The sequence below is a fragment of the Martes martes genome (assembly GCF_963455335.1).
Source record: "Martes martes genome assembly, chromosome: 17".
Classification (NCBI taxonomy): Eukaryota; Metazoa; Chordata; class Mammalia; order Carnivora; family Mustelidae; genus Martes; species Martes martes.
Genome location: NC_137905.1, coordinates 17,343,455 through 17,366,285, shown reverse-complemented (window position 1 = coordinate 17,366,285; position 22,831 = coordinate 17,343,455). Strand labels below are relative to the sequence as shown.

The 22,831-nt window shown below is 40.2% G+C and overlaps 1 protein-coding gene across 1 annotated transcript in view; it reads left to right on the top strand.

Moving 5' to 3' along the window:
* TANGO6 (transport and golgi organization 6 homolog) overlaps nt 1-22,831 on the top strand; it is a 179,845-nt gene that overhangs the window by 104,473 nt on the left and 52,541 nt on the right. The window contains exon 15 of the mRNA XM_080828218.1: nt 1,710-1,850. Within this exon, the coding sequence (XP_080684344.1) occupies nt 1,710-1,850 (141 nt within the window). The remainder of the gene's footprint in view (nt 1-1,709; nt 1,851-22,831) is intronic.

The window sequence follows — 22,831 nt, the reverse complement described above, 5'->3', positions numbered from 1 at the left end:
GGATGCCAGGGAAGACCATGGGCCCAAAGCAGCTTGGTCTACTCCAAGAACAGTGAGGAGACCAGAATTGCTGAGGACAGTGAGCGAGGGAGAATATATGGTAAAAGATGAGGTCAGAGAGTGAACAAAGGCAGGTGGCAGTGGGGGGTTGCTCATATTCAGGGTAGAAGGGAAACCACTGAGGGCTTTGCGCAGAAGAATGTTGGGGCCTGACTTGTTTTAACCAGGTGGTTCCAGCTGCAATGAGGGTATAGGGTAAAACACAGAGACTCTTGGGGAAGAAAAGAAAAGCAACAGGCCACAAATAATGGACCAGAGTAGTTGAGGTAGAGGTGGTAAAAGGAAGCATTTTCCCCCTGCATATATTTTGAAATCTGTATTTCCTCCCCTTGTTTGTTTTTCTTTTCTTTTTCCTTACTATTCTTTAGAAGTGTGTAACGTGTTCCACCCAAGTAACAGAACTTGTATTAGTATAGTTTTGAGACCAGGGGCTTTATTTCTGATCCTATCTTAGGTCTTATCTCCCCTCCTTTCTCCACCCCTGTGAAGTTTGCTCAATATGGGGCAGGGCTCAGATCATTACCTAAGTCGGAGGTACCGACCTGATGGCAGAAGGCATCAGCAAGTACAACAGTCCCCACTTACCTGCAGTTCTGCTTTCCATAGTCCCTAGTCTCAGTTACCTGAGGTCACCTGTGGTCTGGAAGCAGATAAGCCTCTTTCTGACTAACTTACCACCAGAAGGTCGGTTGTAACCCAACACTCCGTCACAATGCCTCCGTCATCCGCCTCAGTTCATCTCATCATGGAGGCATTTTATTATTTCACGTCATCACAAGAAGGGTGTGTAGAGTACAAGATATTTTGAGAGTGAGAGAGATCCATTCACATACAGTTGTTCTATTTTGTTATTAGTACTGTTGTTAATCTCTTACTGTGTCTCATTTATAAATCGAACTTGGTCATAGGTAGGTATGTATGGAAAGAAACAAAGAATATAGAGTGTTTGGAGCTATCTGCAGTTTCAGGCATCCACTGGGAGTCTTGGAACGTATTCCCTGCAGATAAGGCAGGGGACTACTTCCGTCCTTGGAATATGGACTCAAGAGCAGAACCTTCCCCGTTTCTGATCAGGGAGCTCAGCCATAAGCATGGGGCTCCACCGATCACGCCCAGAATCCTCTGAAGATATTTCCTTGTGGAAATTACTCTCCTCGTTGACAGTTGTATGGAGAGTACTCATATTGGAACGGAGAACTGCAGCAGAGACAGGAAGTGCTGCCGTGCTTCGGCTGCTATGTTGGCAGGGATGATGGTAGTCAGAGAACCTTAGAGTCTCAGACTTGGAGGGCTCCCTAGAGGGTATTTAATCCAGTTTTCTCCTGCTGCTGTGTGAATTCCTGCCACAATATGTAATCATCTAGCGTCTTCTTTTAGACTCTAGAATCCATAAATCACAGAATCAGTGCTGGAAATGATCTTAGAGATCATATAGGACTGAGGCCAGGAAAATCCAGTAGTCTGAACTCCCAGACCGATGTTCTTCGCACTCACTATGTTATCATTCCAAATAAAGGGCAGCCCTTCCTGGTAGAATTGCAGGGATGGGTTTAAGTGTCTCCGTGTTCATCCCATCAGAGGCTGTCTGGGTTTATTTGCCTTCCAACTTTAAATCATAACGAATCCTTTCTTTTTATTTTTAATCCCAGGGGTTGCCTTGCTCTCAGATGCATACCCTGAGAAAATCTTGCTTGGCCTGTTGGCTCAGTATGACAGTGATAAAGACAAGCACACAGCGGAGACCAGAATGAAAGTTGGGGAAGTCCTGATGCGAATTGTCAGAGCCTTAGGTGAGTTTTCCATCATCTGGAAAAGGGAGGGGGCAGCGTGGCTTTCGAACCCAACTCTGTGTACCTTGGAGGTTTCTTATGCTCGCTTGGTGAGGATAGTTTCAAGGATGAGAAGAACTACTTCCTGTTCAGGGATTTAGCAAATGTCCGCACACCTATCAAGGGATTGGCAGCTGTAGTGCCCATCTTCCTACCACTGCTTGGTCTCTCCTGAGCTATGTTGGGACCTGACTTTCATTGGAGCTGGAATGAGAAGTTTCACACTTGCTGAGCAGCAGTGAGCATAAAAAGCAGAGGAATGTCAGACAGGGAAGGAATAGTGCTAACTCTTGTTGAATGGCTACTGTGTGCTAGGTTGTCTGCATATAAAATCCATCTAATATTCCCAACAGATCGTGTGGAGAGGCTGTTGTTAGACCCATTTTACAGATGAGAAAATTGTGTGCAGAGACCTTCAGCAGTTTGTCCGAGACTCATTCAGCTGCTAACTAAAGTGGTGCCAAGATTTGAACCCACCAACTCAAAGGAAGTTGCTCCAGACTACATAAACTGAGAGTAGTAAGAGTATGAGCTCTTAAGTCAGTGCCTGGGTTCAGATCCCAAACGGCTGCTATTGGCCATGTGACCATGGGAACATTTCTTAACCTCTTGATTCCTCAGTGTCCTAGGATAGAGTGTGAAGATATTAATAGCACTTCCCTCGTATGGCTTTTTGTAAGGATTAAATAAGGTAATATTTAGATTAGTATTTGGCGCACTGTATAGTAAAATCAGTAAATTTTTATTTTTTGCTAAGAAGAAAGATTGCTCTCTTATATTTTAATTTTTTTAAAGAGTTTGAGAGAGTGTGAGCACACAAGCAGCGGGAGGGGCAGAGGAAGAGGGAGAAGCAGACACCCCGCTGAGCAGGGAGCCCAATGCATTGAGGCTTGGTCCCAGTAACTTTACATGTCCCTATAATTAGCCTGATTTCCAAAACAGTCTTCTGGCATTTCAAAGCAAACTCTATCAATTCTCAAAGTTCTAATGTTTCTGTAGCCTACGTTTCCAAGCAGCCAGCCATAAGACATTGCCTTAGCTTTAACTAATTTCTTTTTTATTTTTTAATTTTTAAAAATTTTTTTAATTTTTAATTTTTTATAAACATATAATGTATTATTAGCCCCTGGGGTACAGGTCTGTGAATCGCCAGGTTTACACACTTCACAGCACTCACCATAGCATATACCCTCCCCAATGTCCATAACCCCATCACCCTCTCCCTACTCCCCTCCCCCCAGCAACCCTCAGTTTGTTTTGTGAGATTAAGAGGCTCTTATGGTTTGTCTCCCTCGTGATCCCATCTTGTTTCATTTATTCTTTTAACTGCTGATTTCTAATTCACATTACCAGCGTGTCCAAGTGCATAGGTGAGGTGGTGTGTTGAAATCCTTTAAGTGCAAATTAAAGCCCGCTTTTGCAACACAGCCAGTATACTTAGTTTACTAGTGATGTGGAAATCCTTGCAAACAGCCACTCTGTAAGACTTCCCCAAAAAGTACCCTAGTTTCATTGGGCCAAGCTTTGCTCTCTTCCCACCTCCAGATCTTGGCAACAGCAGGGAATCCCAAAGAACAAGGCCCACAGTTGGGAGCCTGGCACAGGACCCTGCTGCTTTTTCTTGGCCTCATGTCTGGCTCCCTAACCGTGCCTACTTATCTTCTTACCACCAGACAGTGGAGAAAAGCAGGAGCTTTTCTTCTTTCCATTTTTAAAAGCCAAGCTATCACATAGACAGAGCAAAGTATATACAGTACACTCATGTCAATATAGAAAACTTCTAGTAACCCATAAAATTTCCTTTTGTCCTTTCCTAGTCTATACCTCCCCCAGAGGTAAGCACTATTCTGACTTTTTACCACCATCAATTTCTTTAGATTGTTCTTGAATCTCATTTTAGTGGAATTAAATCTCCATATTTATGGTATGCTAAGGGATCTAGACACTTGGGTAAATTCAGTTCAAATCTGGAGGGTAAGAATACTTCCTAGGCATGGTGTATACTGTATTTCCTGTTGTGGCACAGTAGGAGGCACATAATGTCTGCTTATCTCACTTTACTGATGTTGAGATTGATTAGTGGTGTTTCCAGTCAGGTATATCTGTTCCAAACTTCCCCATCAACCTTCCTCCTTGTGGCTTTAAGTAACCATTGATAATTATAGCCTAAATCAATTATTTCATAGGGGTTATATTTTTTCACACATTAAGAAACAGGTACAGAGAGGGTTACTAATTTGCCTAATGTCACACAGCTAATTAATGGTGGATCCAGAATTTGAACCCAGACAGTCTGACTCCAGACCCAGTCTCTTACTGAAAACACCATTGCATCCTGAACATTCTCCCATGTCATTAAGCATCTTTTTCCTGTCATTAACATGGACGTTTTCCACATCCTCTATAATTTTTAATGATTGCATGATATATCATTTGAATGTACCATAATTTTTTCAGCTGACCAACTTACAGGTTGTTCCAAGTTTTTGCTATTATGAATTAAATTAAGGTGAATATTTTTGTAGCTAAACTTTGTGCAGATTCATGATCATTTCCAAGGAAGAATCTCTAAAAAAAGAACTTGTTAAAAGCATGTGCTTATTTATATATTTATTAAGATTTTATTTTATTTTTTTTTAAAATTTATTTATTGATTTATTTGACAGAGAGACAGCGAGAGAGGGAACTTGAACAGGGGGAGTAGAAGAGGGAGAAGCAGGCCCTACAGAGCAGGGAACCCAACATGGGGCTCGATCCCAGAGCCCTGTGGTCATAACCTGAGCTAAAGACAGGTGCTTAATGGCTGAGCCACCCAGGTACCCCTAAAGACTTTAATAGAGAGGGAGAGAGAGAGAAAGCAAGCATGAGTGAGGGCAGAGGGGGAAGGAGAAGCAGACTCCCTGCTGAGCAGGGAGCTTGGATGCAGGGCTTGATGTCAGGACACTGGGAACATGACCTGAGCCGAAGGCAGATGCTCAACTGACTGAGCCACCCGGGTACCCCAAAAGCACGTGTATACTTTTAAAGATATTTATTGCTGGGGCGCCTGGGTGGCTCAGTGGGATAAAGCCTCTGCCTTCAGCTCAGGTCATGATCCCAGGGTTCTGGGATTGAGCCCCACATCGGGCTCTCTGCTCGGTGGGGAGCCTGTTTCCCACTCTCTCTCTGCCTGCCTCTCTGCCTGCTTGTGATCTCTGTCTGTCAAATAAATAAATAAAATCTTAAAAAAAAACAGAAGATATTTATTGCTAAGTTGTCTTTCAAGGAGATCGTGCCCGTTTATTTATTTGTTTGTTTATTTACGTATTTAAAATTTTAATTTGAGTATAGTTGACATACAATGTTACATTAGTTTCAAGCATACAACATAGTGATTTGACAAGTTTATGCATTATACTGTGCTCACCACACGTGTAACTACCATCTGCCACCATATAACACTATTACAGTATCATTGACTATATTCCTTATGCTGTGCCTTTTGTTCTTGTGATTTCCTCATTCCATAACTGGAAGCCTATACCCCCCACTCTCCCTCCCCCATTTTGCCCATCCCTCTGAGATTGTGCCAGTCTCAATTTCAGTGTTTGAGAATATTTGTCTGTACCCTCATCAGTACTATATATACTATGTATTATCATTTTTTTAATCAAACACGTGTATATAAAGAAATGCTGTCTTGTTTTGATTTCCATTAATTCAGTTGATGAGGTTAAATGTTTTCTATGTATTTATTGGCTAAATTGTGTGTGTGTGTGTGTGTGTGTGTGTGTGTGTGAATTATCTGGTCCTGTTCTTTTTTTTTTTTTTTTTAAGATTTTATTTATTTACTTGACAGAGAGAGTTAGAGAGCACAAGCAGAAGGAGTGAGAGAAGCAGGCTCCCTGTTGAGCAAGGAGTCCGGTATGGGGCTCCATCCTAGGACTCTAGGATCATGAGCCGAGCCAAAGGCAGACGCTTAACCAACTGAGCCACCCAGGCACCCTTCTCTATTTTTCTACTGGGGTATTGATTTTGTTATTTGATTTTTTTTTTTAAGATTTTATTTATTTGTGAGAGAGAGAGATAGCGAGAGAGGGAACACAAGCCACAGGGAAGCTGGGAAAAGCAGGCTCCCCACCGACCAGGGAGCCCGATGTGGGGCTCGATCCCAGGACCCTGGGATCATGACCTGAGCTGAAGGCAGATGCTTAATGACTGAGCCACCCAGGTGCCCCTGTTTTTTGATTTATAAAAGCTATATTTATTTAAAAATCAAGAACCACTGAAATTTATGTTGTGACTATTTGCTTTGGGTTGTTTACATTTTAGTTTTGTTCATATTTTCTGTTTCATTTTGTTTTTGAAACACAAGCTTTTTATTTTGATGTAAGCAAATCTTTTTCTGTATGGATTCTCTTTCATGTGTAAGGCTTTCTCAAATGAAGATTATATAAATATTAATTTATCTATTTTAATTTCTGCTTTTCAATGTAGGAAATATCGTGGAAAGATTTTAGTTTCGTTTCTTTCATCTAAGGAACTAGTTGGTTGTTTTTTTTTTTTTTCCTGTTTTTTTTTTTAAGATTTTATTTATTTATTTGGCAGACAGAGATCACAAGTAGGCAGAGAGGCAGGCAGAGAGAGAGGAGGAGGCAGGTTCCCTGCTGAGCAGAGAGCCCGATGTGGGGCTTGATCCCAGGACCCTGGGATCATGACCTGAGCCGAAGGCAGAGGCTTTAACCCACTGAGCCACTCAGGCGCCCCACTAGTTGGTTTTTTATTGTACTTCCAGAAATTTAATCTTAACACATTGCTAAATTACCAGTCACTCCAAATGTTTCTCCATATATTTCCTCCTATATGGCCCAACATTGGTGTTGACAATAACCTGGGGACCATTATATGTCAATGTACTTTTTAAAACTTCTTTTCAAAATATGACATTGAATTACTGTGCCCAAGATAATGAATTGGTAATTGGGACATTACTTGAAAAGTAGAATTAAAGTGAAGGGAATTGGATACATATGTGAGGGTATTTCCTTCTGAGACTGCCCTGAGCATTATCCCGGATCTGATGCAGATGACACAGCTTTCTCACATATGCCAGATGCAATATCTGCTTTCTCTTCAGCAGGGGCTGAACAAACATTACCCCATTCTTCTTTGTTCTTTAGCTTAGCGATTTTCAAATAGGGAAGTAGGGGAAGACTTTTGCCCCCTAGGAGACATTGGCAGTGTCTTGAGACCTTTTTAATTATTACAACCAGGGGCCTGGGGATGTTACTGGCATTTAATGACTATAAGCCAGGGATGCTCAACATCCTACTGTGTGCAGGACAGCCCCCTGCAATGGAGAATGATCTGGCCCAGAATGTCAGTAGGGCCCGTTGTTGATATACCCAATTGTAGGGCTCACATGGACCATTCTGTTTCTGCTTTGTAACATTATCTGTGTGTGTTAGTTAGATCAAGGACTGCCACATGTAATTACACAGGTTGTTTACAGCCCTAAAAATTCCCAAAGGCATTATCGTAGGAGTGGTGTACCCTGGAGCTGTACAGTACTCAACCTGCGCAGCCATCCCGATGGCCTGAACTAGATTCTAGCGTCTCCTGTCTCAGCTACGTCTCATGTTTTAGGTTGCCATCTCATAGGAGAGAGTTGAAAAAGTTATTCATTCCTTTCTGTAATGTATTTATGCATCCTTTTGGATATGGGAGCTTCTGCCCGTGGCTAATCTTATCTATATTATACCAATCTTACGAGAATAATTTTAGTGATACCTTTTCTGATGTCTGCTGAATTTGGAAGCTGTCCTTCTTAAAGCCTGTGGCCGGCCACCGTTGAGGTCATTATACATGCCTCCTACACTTTCTTGCCTTCCTTTGACATTTAATGGACCATAACATGAACTCAAGTATATTTTTAAATTACCCCTTATGTTTAAGGAAGATTTTATATACTTTACCAATATTTATTTCATTATTCTAAGGAAAAAGAGAAAGAAAAATAGATGAAATTGCCTTTTATTTGTGTGTGGCTCTCATTTGATTCCAAAGTTGGATCAGAGGTCCTTGACAGAAAAACAATTTCCACCTCTTCCCATAGTAATAGCCGAAGATTCTCTGAATTCTAACTTAATTTCCTGCTTTTTTCAAGTTCTAAATCATATAAATTCCTGGGTTATTTGGTAGCTCTTCCTCATGCTCAATATTGTGTGTGTGTGTGTGTGTGTGTGTGTGTATCTTGAACATAATTTTTTTTCTTAATCTCGAGGGTAGGAGTATCAATGTAGTTCAGTCCAGAAACTTTTAAAAAAAGATTTTGTTTATTTATTTATTTGGGAGAAAATGAGAGAGAGAGAGAACAACCGGAATTGGTGGGGAGAGGCAGAGGAAGAGGGAGAAGCAGGGGCTCCAGCCCAGAACCATAGCATCATGACCTGAGCCTAAGGCAGCCGTTTAACCGACTGAGCCACCCAGGCGCCCCTCAGAAACATTTTTTGATTAGCTTCTGAATGGCACGTTCCTTACCTGGGGCTAGAAATAGGGGCATGAAAAAGCCACAGTCTCTTCTGGCAAGGAGCTTATAGTTTAGAAGGAGAGAATGTCTCATACACAGGTATCTTTGTAAGGTGACCTGCTGGTGAAGGGGATTGTGGGAGCACAGGGGAAATGGTCGTTGTCCTTTCCCTTCACAAGATCCTGCAGTTGAATGTGGCAGTGTGCTACAGGGCTATATCAGTTCCTCATCCTTCTCCCAGCACAGCAGGTCAGTTTTTGAAAAATAGCTTTCATCTGATAGTTTTCAGAGATTTTCAATTCATGGCATAGGTCTGAATTAAACTAAAAAGATAGGTTGGACATGTGAATAATTGGATAGTCTGGGAGTTGAGCGTTTATAGATTTCGGCAGCAGTAAACAATAGTCAAGGATTAGCGTTTTCATATTCTAAAAAGAGAAATTTTCAGCAAAATTCAGAGGATCAGATGAAATGCTTCTTGCCAAATCTGCCTAGATTAGCATCAGTATAGTTCAGTTTAACAAATATTTTTATTGAGTGAATTGGAAATACTAATCTGGCCAGATTTGGAGGTTGAAGCCCAGACTGAATAATTTTTTTTTCTCATCTTCCTCCTCTTTTTCTTCCTCATGTCATTTTTTTTGAGAGGTGTAACTTTAAAATCTATTTATGGACCTTTCTCCTACTAATTGTTTCAGTAATACATGGTCATTTTGGACAATTTGGAAAATTTAAAAAGTATTTAAAAACGTAAGTGATCACTGGCAGTTTCACTATTCAGAAGTAACCATTCTTTGTTTACATTTTGATGTTTCCTTCTTTCTTTTTCTTTCTCGTAATTATACCATATGTATACTGCTTTCTTTCATTTAACATTACTTATAATAAGCACTTTTCCATGTCATTAAGAAGTTTTTGAAAATATAAGATTTATTGGCTGTTTTATTAATTATCTTTTAGAAAGATTATTGTTTAATTAGGTTGTTTCCAGTTCAGTTCCTTACTTTATGAGGAACTTTATGAGGTATACTATTGATTATTCTTATACATAAGTTCTTTTGGTAAATCATTAATTCTTTCCTTAGGATTCATTCCTATAAGGGAAGTTACCAGGTCCAAGTATACACATGCACTTGAGGCTCTTGATATTCAGTGCTAAGTTGCCCTCCAGAAATGTGTACTCTTGTCAGCAGTGAGTGAGACTGCTAAGGTCTCACAGAGAAAACTTTTTCTGTGGCTTCAGAGCACACTTCTAACCCTGACCAGCCATCTCCAAAATATGTACCTTTGCTCCCAGAATGAATGGAAGAACCTTTCAGAGAATGTTGGTCTGTGGGTGGGTGGATGGAGGAAGAAGATGGGAGGGGGAGGGGGAAGGAGGGAAGGAGGGAGAGAGGAGGGAAGGAATGACTGATGGAGGGGAGGGCGGATGCATGACTCAGTGTGAACCCACCGCTGCTCCAAAAGAGCACCTCAGATCTGGCAGTGTCATCATGATACACAAAGAACAGTACTCAATTATTTTTAGAGGCAAAACGTAGTCTTCTAATCAGCAAGCTCAGACAAGTTCCAGTTTAGGTCAGAAACTTGTAAAAAACGAGAGCGAAAATAGAAAGCCATATTCACGTTGCTCCATCTGAAGAAGAGTTTACCTTCAGTGAACTCTGTAGGAAAGATCAGGAATTAGTATTTGGAATGAAGAATCAGGAGAGAGAACTAAAGCTAATGTGTGTTGGGTTTTTTTTTTTTTTAAGATTTTATTTATTTATTCGACAGAGAGCGATCACAAGTGGGCAGAGAAGCAGGCAGTGGTGGGGTGGGGGGGAAGCAGGCTCCCTGCCAAGCAGAGAGCCCGATGCAGGGCTGGATCCCAGGACCCTGAGATCATGACCCTAGCCGAAGGCAGAGGCCTAACCCACTGAGCCACCCAGGTGCCCCTAATGCTCCTGTTTTGATTGGAGTGCGCTATGGCAAGTAGAATCTCACCCAGAAATACTCGGGCAAAGCAGCTTATACTTATAGGTTAAAAGGCACCTTTTCTCAAATTACTCTATATTCCAAGAAAAGGGTGGGTCCTAGGCTTGAAGGTGTATTTCTCACTCTTTTTTTTTCTTTAAAGGTTTTATTTATTTATTTGACAGAGAGATCACAAGCAGGCAGAGTGGCAGGCAGAGAGAGAGGGGGAAGCAGGCTCCCCGCTGAGCAGAGAGCCTGATGTGGGGCTCCATCCCAGGACCCTGAGATCATGACCTGAGCCAAAGGCAGAGGCTTAACCCACTGAGCCACCCAGGCGCCCTGTATTTCTCACTCTTTTTTTTTTTTTTTAAGATTTTATTTATTTACTTGACAGAGATCACAAGTAGGCAGAGAGGCAGGCAGAGAGAGGGGGAAGCAGGCTTCCCGCTGAGCAGAGAGCCCGACGCGGGGCTCGATCCCAGGACCCTGGGATCATGACCTGAGCTGAAAGCAGAGGCTTAACCCACTTAGCCACCCAGGCGCCCCTGTATTTCTTGCACTTAAAGCTTGTAAAACATCCTTATTTAATGTACTCTGTCAACTTTTCCATATCACCTTCTTAATTTTCAAGTTTTAGTTCAGCACTTTGCCGCCTTAGAGTTCATCCATGTGGTAAGCAACCCATGATCCCGTCCAGCTCCACGATGTAGCCCATAATCTGACTTTAAGAAAACCTGTCCTGTTGGGACCCCTGGGTGGCTCAGTCAGTTAAGTGTTTGCCTTCAGCTCAGGTCATGATCCCGGGGTCCTCGGATCAAGCCCTTCTCCCTCCACCTGCTATGCTCTCTCTCTCTGACAAATAAATAAATAAAATAACAGAAAACCTGTCACGTTCCTAGAGAGTTAGTAAACTCAGCCCCAGATTCTGCTCTGGTAATCATCTTCTAGCCAGTTGTAGAAGATAAAGGAAAATGGACTAGTTGGATTTGTCTAGTAGGCTACTCTGATTTCCAGTTGGCTTGGCCTGGGAATTAAGATGAGGAGAGGAGCTTTTAAATGGCTATATAATTTTAGAATATAGATATACCACAGTTTACACTGTTTAGTCAACCATTCCTTGGTGCTTGGACCTTAGTTTTTTCTGTTTTGTATTTCCTATGGTATGCAGCAATGCAATATAAATTCTCATAGATGTGTGCCAACAGAAATATGTATTAATACTTATATATGCATATTCCATATATATGTGCATGCTGAAGTACTGGGCCTTTATTTCTGGAAGATTGGTATTTGCCTAAGTGGAATCACTGGCTCAAAAACTGTTTCTATTTTAAACTGTTAATATACTGACAGATTATGTCCTAAAATTGTTGGTGAGGTAGGACTCTTTGGACCCCCTGCTATGTCTATTGTCAGAGAAAAATATCTTTGGAAAATTGTTTTTTTCAAAGAGAACAGAATAAGAAGGTTCTTTTGGGAGTGTTATTTTGTTTGTCTTCAATGCAAAGGGGAAAAAAGTCTTGTTTTAAGCAATACATTATTAATACATTTTGCTATTAAGTAATTTACAAAACTGGTCAAGGAATGACAGATCAGCCTTAGAATTATCTTACTCAACAAAACTTGTTTAAAGGTGCAGCATTATATCATTCACTTCAAGAGCATTCTAATTAGGTAGTTTCCAGAAACAGTTTAACTTAATTTACTGATTAAAAATTTTACTTTATGGGCTTTTTCTTTCATAATATATGTTTTGGTCTTCTTTTGTGTCATAAACAACCCCAGAATTTAATGGTTTGAAACAACAAGCATTCATTTGTTCAGAATTCTGTAATATGTGTAAAGCTTGGGAGGGACAGCTCATCCCTGCTTCGCCTGGTGTTGTCTGGGCTCAGCTGGCGGTGCTGCTGCACGTGGTGTAGCCTGGGCCCACCCAAGGAGGTTACACTCGGCTGGAATCCTGACTGGGGCAGCTTAGTGCTCTTCCACGTGGCTTTACTCTTTCTCTGCATGTGGACACTCAACATTTAGTAATCGAGCCCAAACTCCTTTTCAGCATGGTGAATGGTCTCCCAGAGAGCAAAAGCAGAAGCTACCATGCCTATTAAGAACTAAACCTAGAACTGGCTTTAGAATGACTTCTGCCACATTCTTCTGCCAAAGTCAGTCACAAATCCAGCCCAGGTTCAAGGAGAGGGAAGTAGCCTCTAATTTTTTATGAGAGAAAGAGCATTGTGTTCAAGATTGGTGTGGTAGCAGCCGTATCTGTATGTTAAGTACACACTACCGAAAGTAGCGCGTGCTTATGGCTACGAGCCTAACAATGCAAACAGAGGAAAATCAGTCTCTCCCAAATATTAGTTATATTTACTATTCTTACCTCCCAAGGTAAACAGTGATAATAATTTGGTATACATTCTGTCATACCTTTCCCTGTACTCCTATAGATGTATGCAAATGTAAATGGGTTTTTCCACTCTTTCACAAGAACAGATTTTAATACTATTACTGTTACATTTACTATTACTAAATCCTATTCTGTAATTTTCTTTCTTTGAAATCAGCTTTACCAAGGTATACTTTACATACAATAAAATGCTTTCATTTTAAGTGTGCATTTCAGTGAGGTTTGATAGAAATTCATGTAACCATCACTGCAGTTAAAGTAGAGAATATTTTCATCACTTCAGAAAGTTCCTTTGTCCCCAGATTATCTCCCATTCTACACCACACCCCAGGAAACCACCGACGAATTCTCTTACCATCGATGAGATCTGTCTTTTCTAGAGTTTCATGTCATTGGAATCATACAATGTATACCCCTGTGTGTCTGATTTCTTTTGCTCAGCATAGTGAGTTTGAGATTCATCTGTATTGTTGTGTCTATCAGTAGCTCACTACTCTCTATTGCTAAGTGGTATCACTTTATATGAATATACCACAATTTGTTTACACATTTTTGTTGACGGACATTCAGGTTATTTCCAGTTTTGAGCTATTTTGAGTATTCTGGTACAAATCTGTGTGTGAACATCTGTATATTTTTTCTTTTGGTTAAGTACCTAAGAGTAGAATTGCTGGGTCATACAGTGTGTGTATAAGAAACTGCCAAACTGTTTTCCAAAGTAGTTGTACCATTATGACCAGCAATGTATGAAAGTTCTGGTTACTCCATATCCTTCCCAACATTTGGTATCTATCTATCTATCTATCTATCTATATTTTTTGTTTTGGCCGTTTAGTGGCTCTATAGTGGTATTTCATTGTAGTTTTAATATGTATTTCCCTGATGACTGATTATGTTGAGCACATGTCTTTCTCTGTGCTTATTTTCTATTCATGTATCTTTTGTGAAGTAACTATTCAGAACTATTCTAAACTGGGTCGCCTGCATCATCAGGTTCTTCTTTCTACTGAATTATTCCCATCTTCATATAAACATTACTTAATATATCTTTAAACATATAAACAAAACACTTCTCTGAGCCCTATATCTCTTTCTAACTATTGCCATATTTCTCTGATTTCTTTCACAGTAAAACTCTTAGAAAAAGTTGTCTGGGTTTGCTTGCTGCACTTCCTCCCACCCCATTTTCTTCTTAAGTCCCTCCAGTGGTACCTTTCATCTTCAGCATTCCCTTATCAACCAAAATATTTAAAAAGCTCTTGACCCCTTCTTCATCTTTGTATTACATAATTACCCAGTAGCATTTGATGCATTTGACCACTGCTTCCTTTTTGAAATACCTTCCTCTCTAGGCCTTCCAGACAGTAGAATTGCCAGATTCTCCTCTTACCTCATAGCTATTTTTCCCAGTCTTCCTTGCTGGCTCATCCCCCACTACCAGATCTCCAAAGGTCAGAATCCCCTAGTTCTCTGTCCTTAGTCCTGTCCTCTTTGCCATGCACACATTGCTACTCGTTACCTGGTCAGTCTAGCAAGGGGTGTATCAATTATATTAACTTTTTTTTTTTTTTTTCCCCAAAGAACCAGCCTTTAGTTAATTTTCTCTCTTGTCTTTTGGCTTTCTGTTTCATTGGTTTTCTGTCCTATCTTCAGTATTTTTTTCAGTGTTACCTTTTTGTAGAAAACAAGTTGCCTTAAACCTTACCAGAGTAAAACAACATTTATCTCACAGCTTCTGTAATTCAGGAACCCAAGCATGGCTTCACTGGGTGTCTCAGCCACAGAGACTCTCACAAAGCTGCACTTTAAGGTGTTGGCTGGACTGTGGTCTCATCTGAAGAATAAACTGAGAACAGAGCCATTTTCAGGCACACTCACATGGTTGGTAGGATTCAGTTGTTGGTGAGCTATTGGACTGAAGGCCTCAGGCCTTTGCTGACTATTGACCTGCAGCCTCCCTCAGTTCTTTGCCACATGGGCCTCTCCATAGGGCAGTGTACAGCGTGGCAGTTAGCCTTCAGATTGAGCAAGGAGGAGAACAAGGGAGGACAAGCAAGATGGAAGTGTTCGTCATTTTGTAACCTAATCTCAGAATGGACATCCCATCACTTTTGTCATAGTCTATTTGTTATAGGTGAGTCACTAGCTTTAGCCCCTAGTTCAAGAGGAGGGAATTACACAAGGCAGGAATATTAGGAGATGGAAATCACAGGGTACCATTTTAGGGGTTGCCTACCACATTTGTTTACTTTTCTAGTTTCTTAAGGTAGAAGCTTAGATCACTGATTGTGGACCTTTCTTTTTTTCTAAAATAAGCGTTAAAAACTCCAAATTATCTCATAAGAACTACTTTAGCTTCATTGCATAAATTTTGATGTGTTTCAGTTTTTACTCATTTCAAAATATTTTCTACTTTTGCTTATGATCTCTGTTTCTACCATGGATTACTTAAAAGTGTGATGTTTGTTGTTTAATTTTTATTTACTGGGTGCCTAGGTGGCTCAGTCAGTTAAGCATCAGCCTTTTGGTCTCAGCTCAGGTCATGATCTCAGGGTCCTCGGGTTGAGCCCTGCGTCAAGCTCCCTGCTCAGCAGGGAGTCTGCTTGTCCCTTTCCCTCTGCCTCTCCCCACCTGTTCACACTTTCTCCCTCTCTCTCTCTCAAATAAATAAAATCTTATTAAAAAAAAAAAAAACCTTCAAATATTTACTGATTTTCCAGGTAGCTTTTTATTATTATTTTCTAAGTTCTTTGTGGTCAGAGAACATATTGTATATTATTTCAGTTATATTATCATGACTTTTTTATGGCCCAGGATATGGTCTCTCTGGGTGAATGTTTCATGTGCACTTGGAAGTGTGTTCTATAAGTATCATTTATTTCGGGGCACCTAGGTGGCTCAGTGGCTTAAAGCCTCTGCCTTCAGCTCAGGTCATGATCCCAGGGTCCTGGGATCGAGCCCCACGTTGGGCTTTCTGCTTAGCAGGAAGCCTGCTCCCCCCCATGCCCCTGCCTGCCTCTCTGCCTACTTGTGATCTTGGTCCGTCAAATAAATAAAATCTTTAAAAAAAATAAGTATCATTTATTTCAAGTTGGTTGATAATTTGTTAACATCTTCAGTATCCTTACTGATTTCCTGTGTACTTGTCCTATCAATTACTGAGAAAGGAGATTGAAGTCTCCAACTCTGATTGTAGCTGCATCTTATTTCTACTCAATTCTGTTAATTTTGCCTCACCCATTTTGAACCTCTGTTACTGTGTGCAGTCAGTTAGAATTGTTATGTCTTCTTTTTTTTTTTTTTTTAAAGATTTTATTTATTTATTTGACAGACAGAGATCACAAGTAGGCAGAGAGAGAGAGGAGGAAGCAGGTTCCCTGCCGAGCAGAGAGCCCGATGCGGGACTCTATCCCAGGACCCTGGGATCATGACCTGAGCCGAAGGCAGAGGCTTTAACCCGCTGAGCCACCCAGGCGCCCCATAGAATTGTTATGTCTTCTTGATTGTGTTTTATCTCTCCTTGTTGTGTATTCCTTGTTCCAAAGTCTACTTATTTGTGATTTTAGTATTGCCATTTTCTTAAGATTAGTGGGGGATTTTTGGTATATTCTTTCCTATTCCTTACCTCTTAATCACTTTATGTCTTTATATTTGAAGTGGGTTTTTGTAGACACCATATTGTTGGATATTGCTTGTTTTTGGATCTTGCTTTTTTTTCACCCGTTTAACAATTTTTTATCTTTTCAAATTGTTTAGATTATTTATATTTAAAATAATTTTTGATATATTTGAGTTTAAATCTGCCTTCCTGCTGTTTGTCTCATCTATTCTTTGTTCCCTTTTCCTCTTTTTCTTATTGCTTTTGGATTGATCAAGTTTATTTTATCCTTCTCAAACTCCACTCTTGACTTATTAGCTGTACTGCTTCTTTGTTTTAACTTTTCAGTCCTCATTCTAGGACTGCAGTTACAATGTATGCTAGAATTCTTTGCTGCTGTTCTTAGGCTCTGCTCTTTTTTTTTTTTTTTTATCCCCCATGTCTTTTCTCTTTCCTTCAGATTGGACAGTTTTAATTGATCCATCTTCAGGTTCAGAAATTCTTTTCTTTAGCCCATCCAGTGAATTTTTTATTTTAGTATTTTTCATTTCTAGAATTACAAATTTTGGGTTCTTTTATTCCCCATTTTGTTCTTTTTATACTTTCAATTTCTCTATTGAGATTTCCTATCTTTTCATTTATTATAAGTATATTTTCCTTTATTTACCTCCTTGAGCATAGTTATAGTAGCTGCTTTAAAATCCATTTTGGTAGCTAAAATATCTGTATCATTTCAGTATTGGGTTCTGTTGATTGATCTTTCTCCTTGAGAATGAGTTATATTTTTGTATAGCAACCAAATTTGGATTATGCCCTATACATTATGGGCATTATATATGGTTCTTTTGTAGTCCACCAAACACTGCTAAATTTTTGTTTTACTAGGCAGTTAACTTAGGCTCAAACTGCAGACTTCGTCTTGACTGTGATGTGCAGCAGTTCAGATCTCTCTTTAGTTCTTTAGCCTTAGCTGCAAGCTGCTTTGAGTCTGGTCTACACATTTAGCGCACTCCATGAGATCTAAAAGAGGCAGTGGAGACTATATTCTCTCACCTGAATCCTTACCTTATTCATGTATCTTTTTTTTTTTAATCTTTTTTTTTCCTTTTTTTTTTTTTTAATTTATTTGACAGACAGATCACAAGTAGTCAGAGAGGCAGGCAGAGAGAGAGAGGAGGAAGCAGGCTCCCCGCTGAGCAGAGAGCCCGACACGGGGCTCGATCCCAGGACCCTGAGATCATGACCCGAGCCGAAGGCAGAGGCTTTAACCCACTGAGCCACCCAGGCGCCCCCCTTATTCATGTATCTTTGTCCTGCATGATTGCTTCTTTAGGAGTAAATAAAAGAAAAGAGCTGGCTCAGTCGGTAGAACATGTGACTCTTGCCCTTGGGTTTTTGGGGTTTTTATTAAGATTTTATTTATTTATTTGACTGACAGAGATCACAGGTAGGCAGAGAGGCAGGCAGAGAGAGAGGAGGAAACAGGCTCCTTGCTGAGCAGAGAGCCCGATGCAGGGCTCGATCCCAGGACCCTGGGATCATGACCTGAGTCGAAGGCAGAGGCTTTTACCCACTGAGCCACCCAGGCGCCCCTTGCCCTTGGGGTTTTAAGTTTGAGCCCCATGTTGGGCTCAATAAATATGGGGCACCAGGGTGGCTCAGTCAGTTGAGTGGCCAACTCTTGATTTCGCTTCAGGTCATAATTTCAGGTTGTGAGATTGAGCACTGTGTCGGGCTCTATGCTCAGCAAGGAGTCTGCTTGAGATTCTCTCTCTCCCTTTCCCTCTGCCCCTCACCCTGCTTGCATATTCTCTCTCAAAAATAAATAAATAAAATATTTTAAAAAATAAATAACTAAAAATAATTTTTTTTTTTAAAAGAAGAGAGGAAATCACGATTCTCATTCTTCTTCAAACTTAGACAAGGTTCCATGGCCTGCTTAATTCAACAAGCCAAGATCATAAAGAACTGCTTGTGCTGTATTAGGGGATTTGGACTTCTGTTGAAGCCAATGGAAGCCATCGAAAGATTTTTAAGGAGCGAAGAATTAGTCATAATTACATTTTAGCAAAATCACTTTGGCTGCCCTATGAAGAATGAGACTGGAACAAGACTAGAAGCAAGTAGACCTGCTTAGAATATTGTTGGGGAAATCTGGGCAAGAGAATTGATAATGGATACCCAACTAGGGGTTACATGTGAGAAAGGAAGAGAAAAGATGTCCCCAGATAGGAAAGAGCATGAGAACAGAACAAAAGTGGAAGGCATGTGGTATGAATGGAGAGCTGTCTTTCTATAGCAAGTTGTGTTTGGTGCCTTGGGGAAGTAAGGCTAAATAGGGAGGATGGGGCAGAGCCCTGAAGGCTGGACAGAGGAATTTGGACTTGATGTGGGCATTTGGTAATCACTATAGATTCATAAGAAAGGAAGCAACATGAGAGGTGTGTAGGTGTGCTTGGCAAGGGCATGAAAGATGGATGAAGAAAGGAGAGCCTGGAGCCAGAGAGATCTCTGGGAGGCTGTTGTAGTATTCCTTGGCACAAAGAGATGAGTTTGAATAGAGGGGTATCTGTGAGAATGGTGAGAAAAAGTAGATTTTTTAAAAGAGATTTTATTTATTTTATTTGAGAGAGAGCATGCAAGCAGGGCCAGAGGTGGAGGCAGAGGGAGAGAATCTCAAACAGACTCCGCACTAAGCCTGGGGCCCAACATGGGTCTCGATCTCATCACCCTGATATCATAACCTGCACTGAAACCAAGAGTCAGAGGCTTAACCAACTGAGCCATCCAGATGCTCCAAAGAAGTAGATATTTTAGGCAATTCAGAGGAAGAAATGAGAGACTGTCATTTTTTTTTAGCATTTAGTGAAGATGGAATTATCATCCACCCAGCAGCTGTTACTCTCATAGAAATGTTGAGAGACTCAAATGGTATAATATGTATGATATTTCTTACAGATATTTGAGTGTCATTACAGAGATATACCTACTACTGTATTAATTCCTGTTGAGAGGTTGCCCATACCAAGTAGAGAGGTGGGGCCATTGACAGTCGCAGCCGTAGGGCAGGTAATAAGAGTTTGACATATAGACTTTACCTTGGAATACATTTTAATTTTTCTGCACAACTTACATTATCTCTCTGTTACTTAGCTGTAAAATGGGGATAATTATAGTAACTACCTGATAAGGCAGTAATGAAAGATAATATATGTAAAGTGTTCAGAACCAGTGTCTTTCATGGTAAGGGGTGAAGAAATGTTGGTTGCTATTATCTTCTTGTTATTTTTGAGTGAGTAAGTCATATTCGTTCATTTCCCAAGGCCAACCCTGAGAAAGTAGAAACTTGAGACAAGTAAAATAGGTGATCATCCTGTTTTATTCCAGCATACAAATCAAAGTTGAGGACTTCTTTCATGCCAGGTTCTCTGTTAATCACTTGATGTGCATGTTCTCACACAAAGCATGAGGTGGCCCAACAAGGTGATTCTTCTTAATATTGTTGCCATTTTATAGAAAAGGTAATAGGTTCAGAAGCATTAGTGACTTCCCCAGGTCACACTGCTAGTTGGTGCTGGATCTGGGCCCTTAATCACAACTGTCATAAATAAATTATTGTTTGCTTTAATCAAAACTTTTATTTTAATTGATATGGAGATTATAAAAGCCAAATTATACTGTGAAATTAGAAAACCGGCTGCCTGATATTGGCATGAACTCTGAGAAGCAGAATGTACTCTGATGACTACAATAGCAATGGGGAATTAATTTCTGTAACCAAAAAATCGTGTGGCTTTTATGTTGGGAGATCGCAGGGGTCAATAAACTACAGCCCTTAGGCCAAATCCAGCCTATTGCCTGTTTTTGCACAGCTTATAAGCAAGAATGGTTTTCACATTTTTAAATGGTTGAGGGGCTCCTGGCTGGCTCAGTCAGTGGAGCATGCATCTCTTGATCTTGAGGTTGTAAGTTCTAGCCCCATGTTGGGTGTAGAGATTACTTAAAAAATAATAATAATAAAATCTAAATGGTTGAGAGGAGGAAGCAAAATAATAATCTTTTGTGATATGGTGAGAATATGAAAGGCAAATTTCAGTGTCTATAAATAAAGTTTTATTAAGACAGTCATGCTTATTTGCTTATAAATAGTATTCTATGGCTACTTTTGCACCACAATGACAAAGTTCAGTAGTTACACAGAAATTGGATAGCCCTGGGGCACTTGGGTGGCTCAGCTGGCTGGGCATCTGCCTGTTGCTCAGGTCATGATCTCAGGGTCCTGGGATCGAGCCCCGCATTGCATCAGGCTTGCTACTCGGTGGGGAGCCTGCTTCTCCCTCTGCCTGCAGGCACTTTCTTTCTCTCTGTCTCAAGTAAAATAACATCTTCAAAAGAAAAAGAGAAATTGTGTGGCCCTGAAAGCCTTTGACTCTTTACAGAAAAAGCCTGCTGACCTCTTTTCTAAAGTAACCATGATCCCAGGACAATCTGTTTCTTTGACAGACCTTCCTACTTGCTTTTCAGTTGAGTCTCTTTGGGAGTGGCTTGTCCTTCCAGATCATTCTTAAGTCCTTTTCCTCCCTCAATCAAGCTTTGTATTCTACTTTAAGCAACAGAAATACTACCTTTTGTAATTAGTTCTCTGTAAATATATTTGAGTAGATACTGCATTTCGTTTGTGAAAATCACCAACTGTAAGAATCATTGGCTCAGAAGGTACAAGATATCATTAGCAAAAAAGGTCCTTTCTTCAAAGATAACAATATTAAGTATACTTGAATGCTTCAGGGTTTTCTTCTGTTATTTTTATTTTCAGTGTCTTAATACTTCTGTCTTCTCATCTCACTCCCCTATTCCTATTTAGAGCAAATTAAAGCACTAATTTGGATCCTTCAGTGTGTATGTGAAAGGATACAGGACAGAGAAGCACCTGATTCTCTCCTTTGCAAATCTTGAAATAGATTCTTGCATTCATTTTGATTTATGGACTTACAAGAGAGTACACTAGCAATCTAATTGAAATATAATATTCCCTTTAGAAAGAAATTATAATTTAATTTTCCTTTTGTTTGACCTGATTTCGTAGCACTTGAGGAATGTTCTGTTAATAATTTAAACATGAAGTTGTGTTCTCAGGCCATAGGCTTCCTGATTTGTGTTTGTCAATATTATGAGGCTAACCAACACTTGGGCATGCTTTAACGAGTTTGAACATTTATGTAGCAAATTAAATTAATTAAGTCAGTGGAATGGTCTTAATACTTTCATCATTACAAAATGGTAAAGAGCATCTCCTTCATTTAAAATACCAAGTTTTTTTTTTCTTCTTTCATCTTTTAAAATAACTTGCCATAAACCTGGAACTTTCCCTTCCTTGTGGTCACATTTCTGTGCTTTACTTTGTTAATTCTGCCCTTCCAAAAAATTCCACCACGTTTTTGAAATCTGTTCCTGTCTCAGGCACACTTTTTGGGAGAACTACTCTATTTGTCTTGGTAGTAACATACAGGGGCAGAGTCAGTTACTGCAGATTTCCTCCCAGGGTGACTTTGTGTAAACTGATAGTTAATACACTGATTAAACCGGTCTTGAAGTTCAATGGGCTGATGAAATGGAATGAGTAATCTAGTTAATATCTAACTATAGAAGTCTTGGCATCCCCTATTTCAAACTTTCTTTGTTTCCATTTTACTTTAGTTCATTGAGTTGCCAAAAATCCATTGGTACAAAGCATTTCCTGTGCATTGTTTTACTTTGTCCCAAAGATACTTATCTGTGGTTCTTATTTACACATCAGTTTGTCATTTGAAGACAAGGAAAGAAAACATCCGTGTGCAGGTCGAAGTTTTAGGTAGGGTCTCTACTTCTCCCAGGCCCTTCACTTAACTCATTTTCCCTTCTCCCCTCTGATTTAAAACTTCCCTTTACAGGTCCCTACTCAGGCTTGACTATCACTAGAAAGTAACCAAATTTCAGAAATTATCTCACCATCAAATCTTTCTTGTTCCTTCCCAGCTTGTAAAAAGGAGGTGGCAGGTATATTAATATTTACTAAGGGATGGATGGCAGCCTTCTATTGGGCTGCCCTTCTTGGGATGATTTTGTGTTTGTTTGTTTGTTTGTTTTCAAAGATTTTATTTATTTATTTGTCAGAGAGAGCACAAGCAGGGGGAGCAGCAGGAGAGGGAGAGCAACAAGCAGGCTCGTTGCTGAGCAGGGAGCCCGACACTGGGCTGAATTTCAGGTCCCTGGGATCATGATCTGAGCTGAAGGCAGACACTTAACCAACTGAGCCACCTAGGGACCCTGATTTTGCATTTTTAATAAGGAGGTTGTGTAGTCCAAAGAAATGAAGTTCTAATCCTTAAGTAGACTCCAAGACAGTACAGTTTGCTGTTTGGAGACAAGAAGGTCTCTCTGTCTCTCTAAAACATGCCTGGGAGGGTCACTTGCACCAACAATAGCCCCACTGA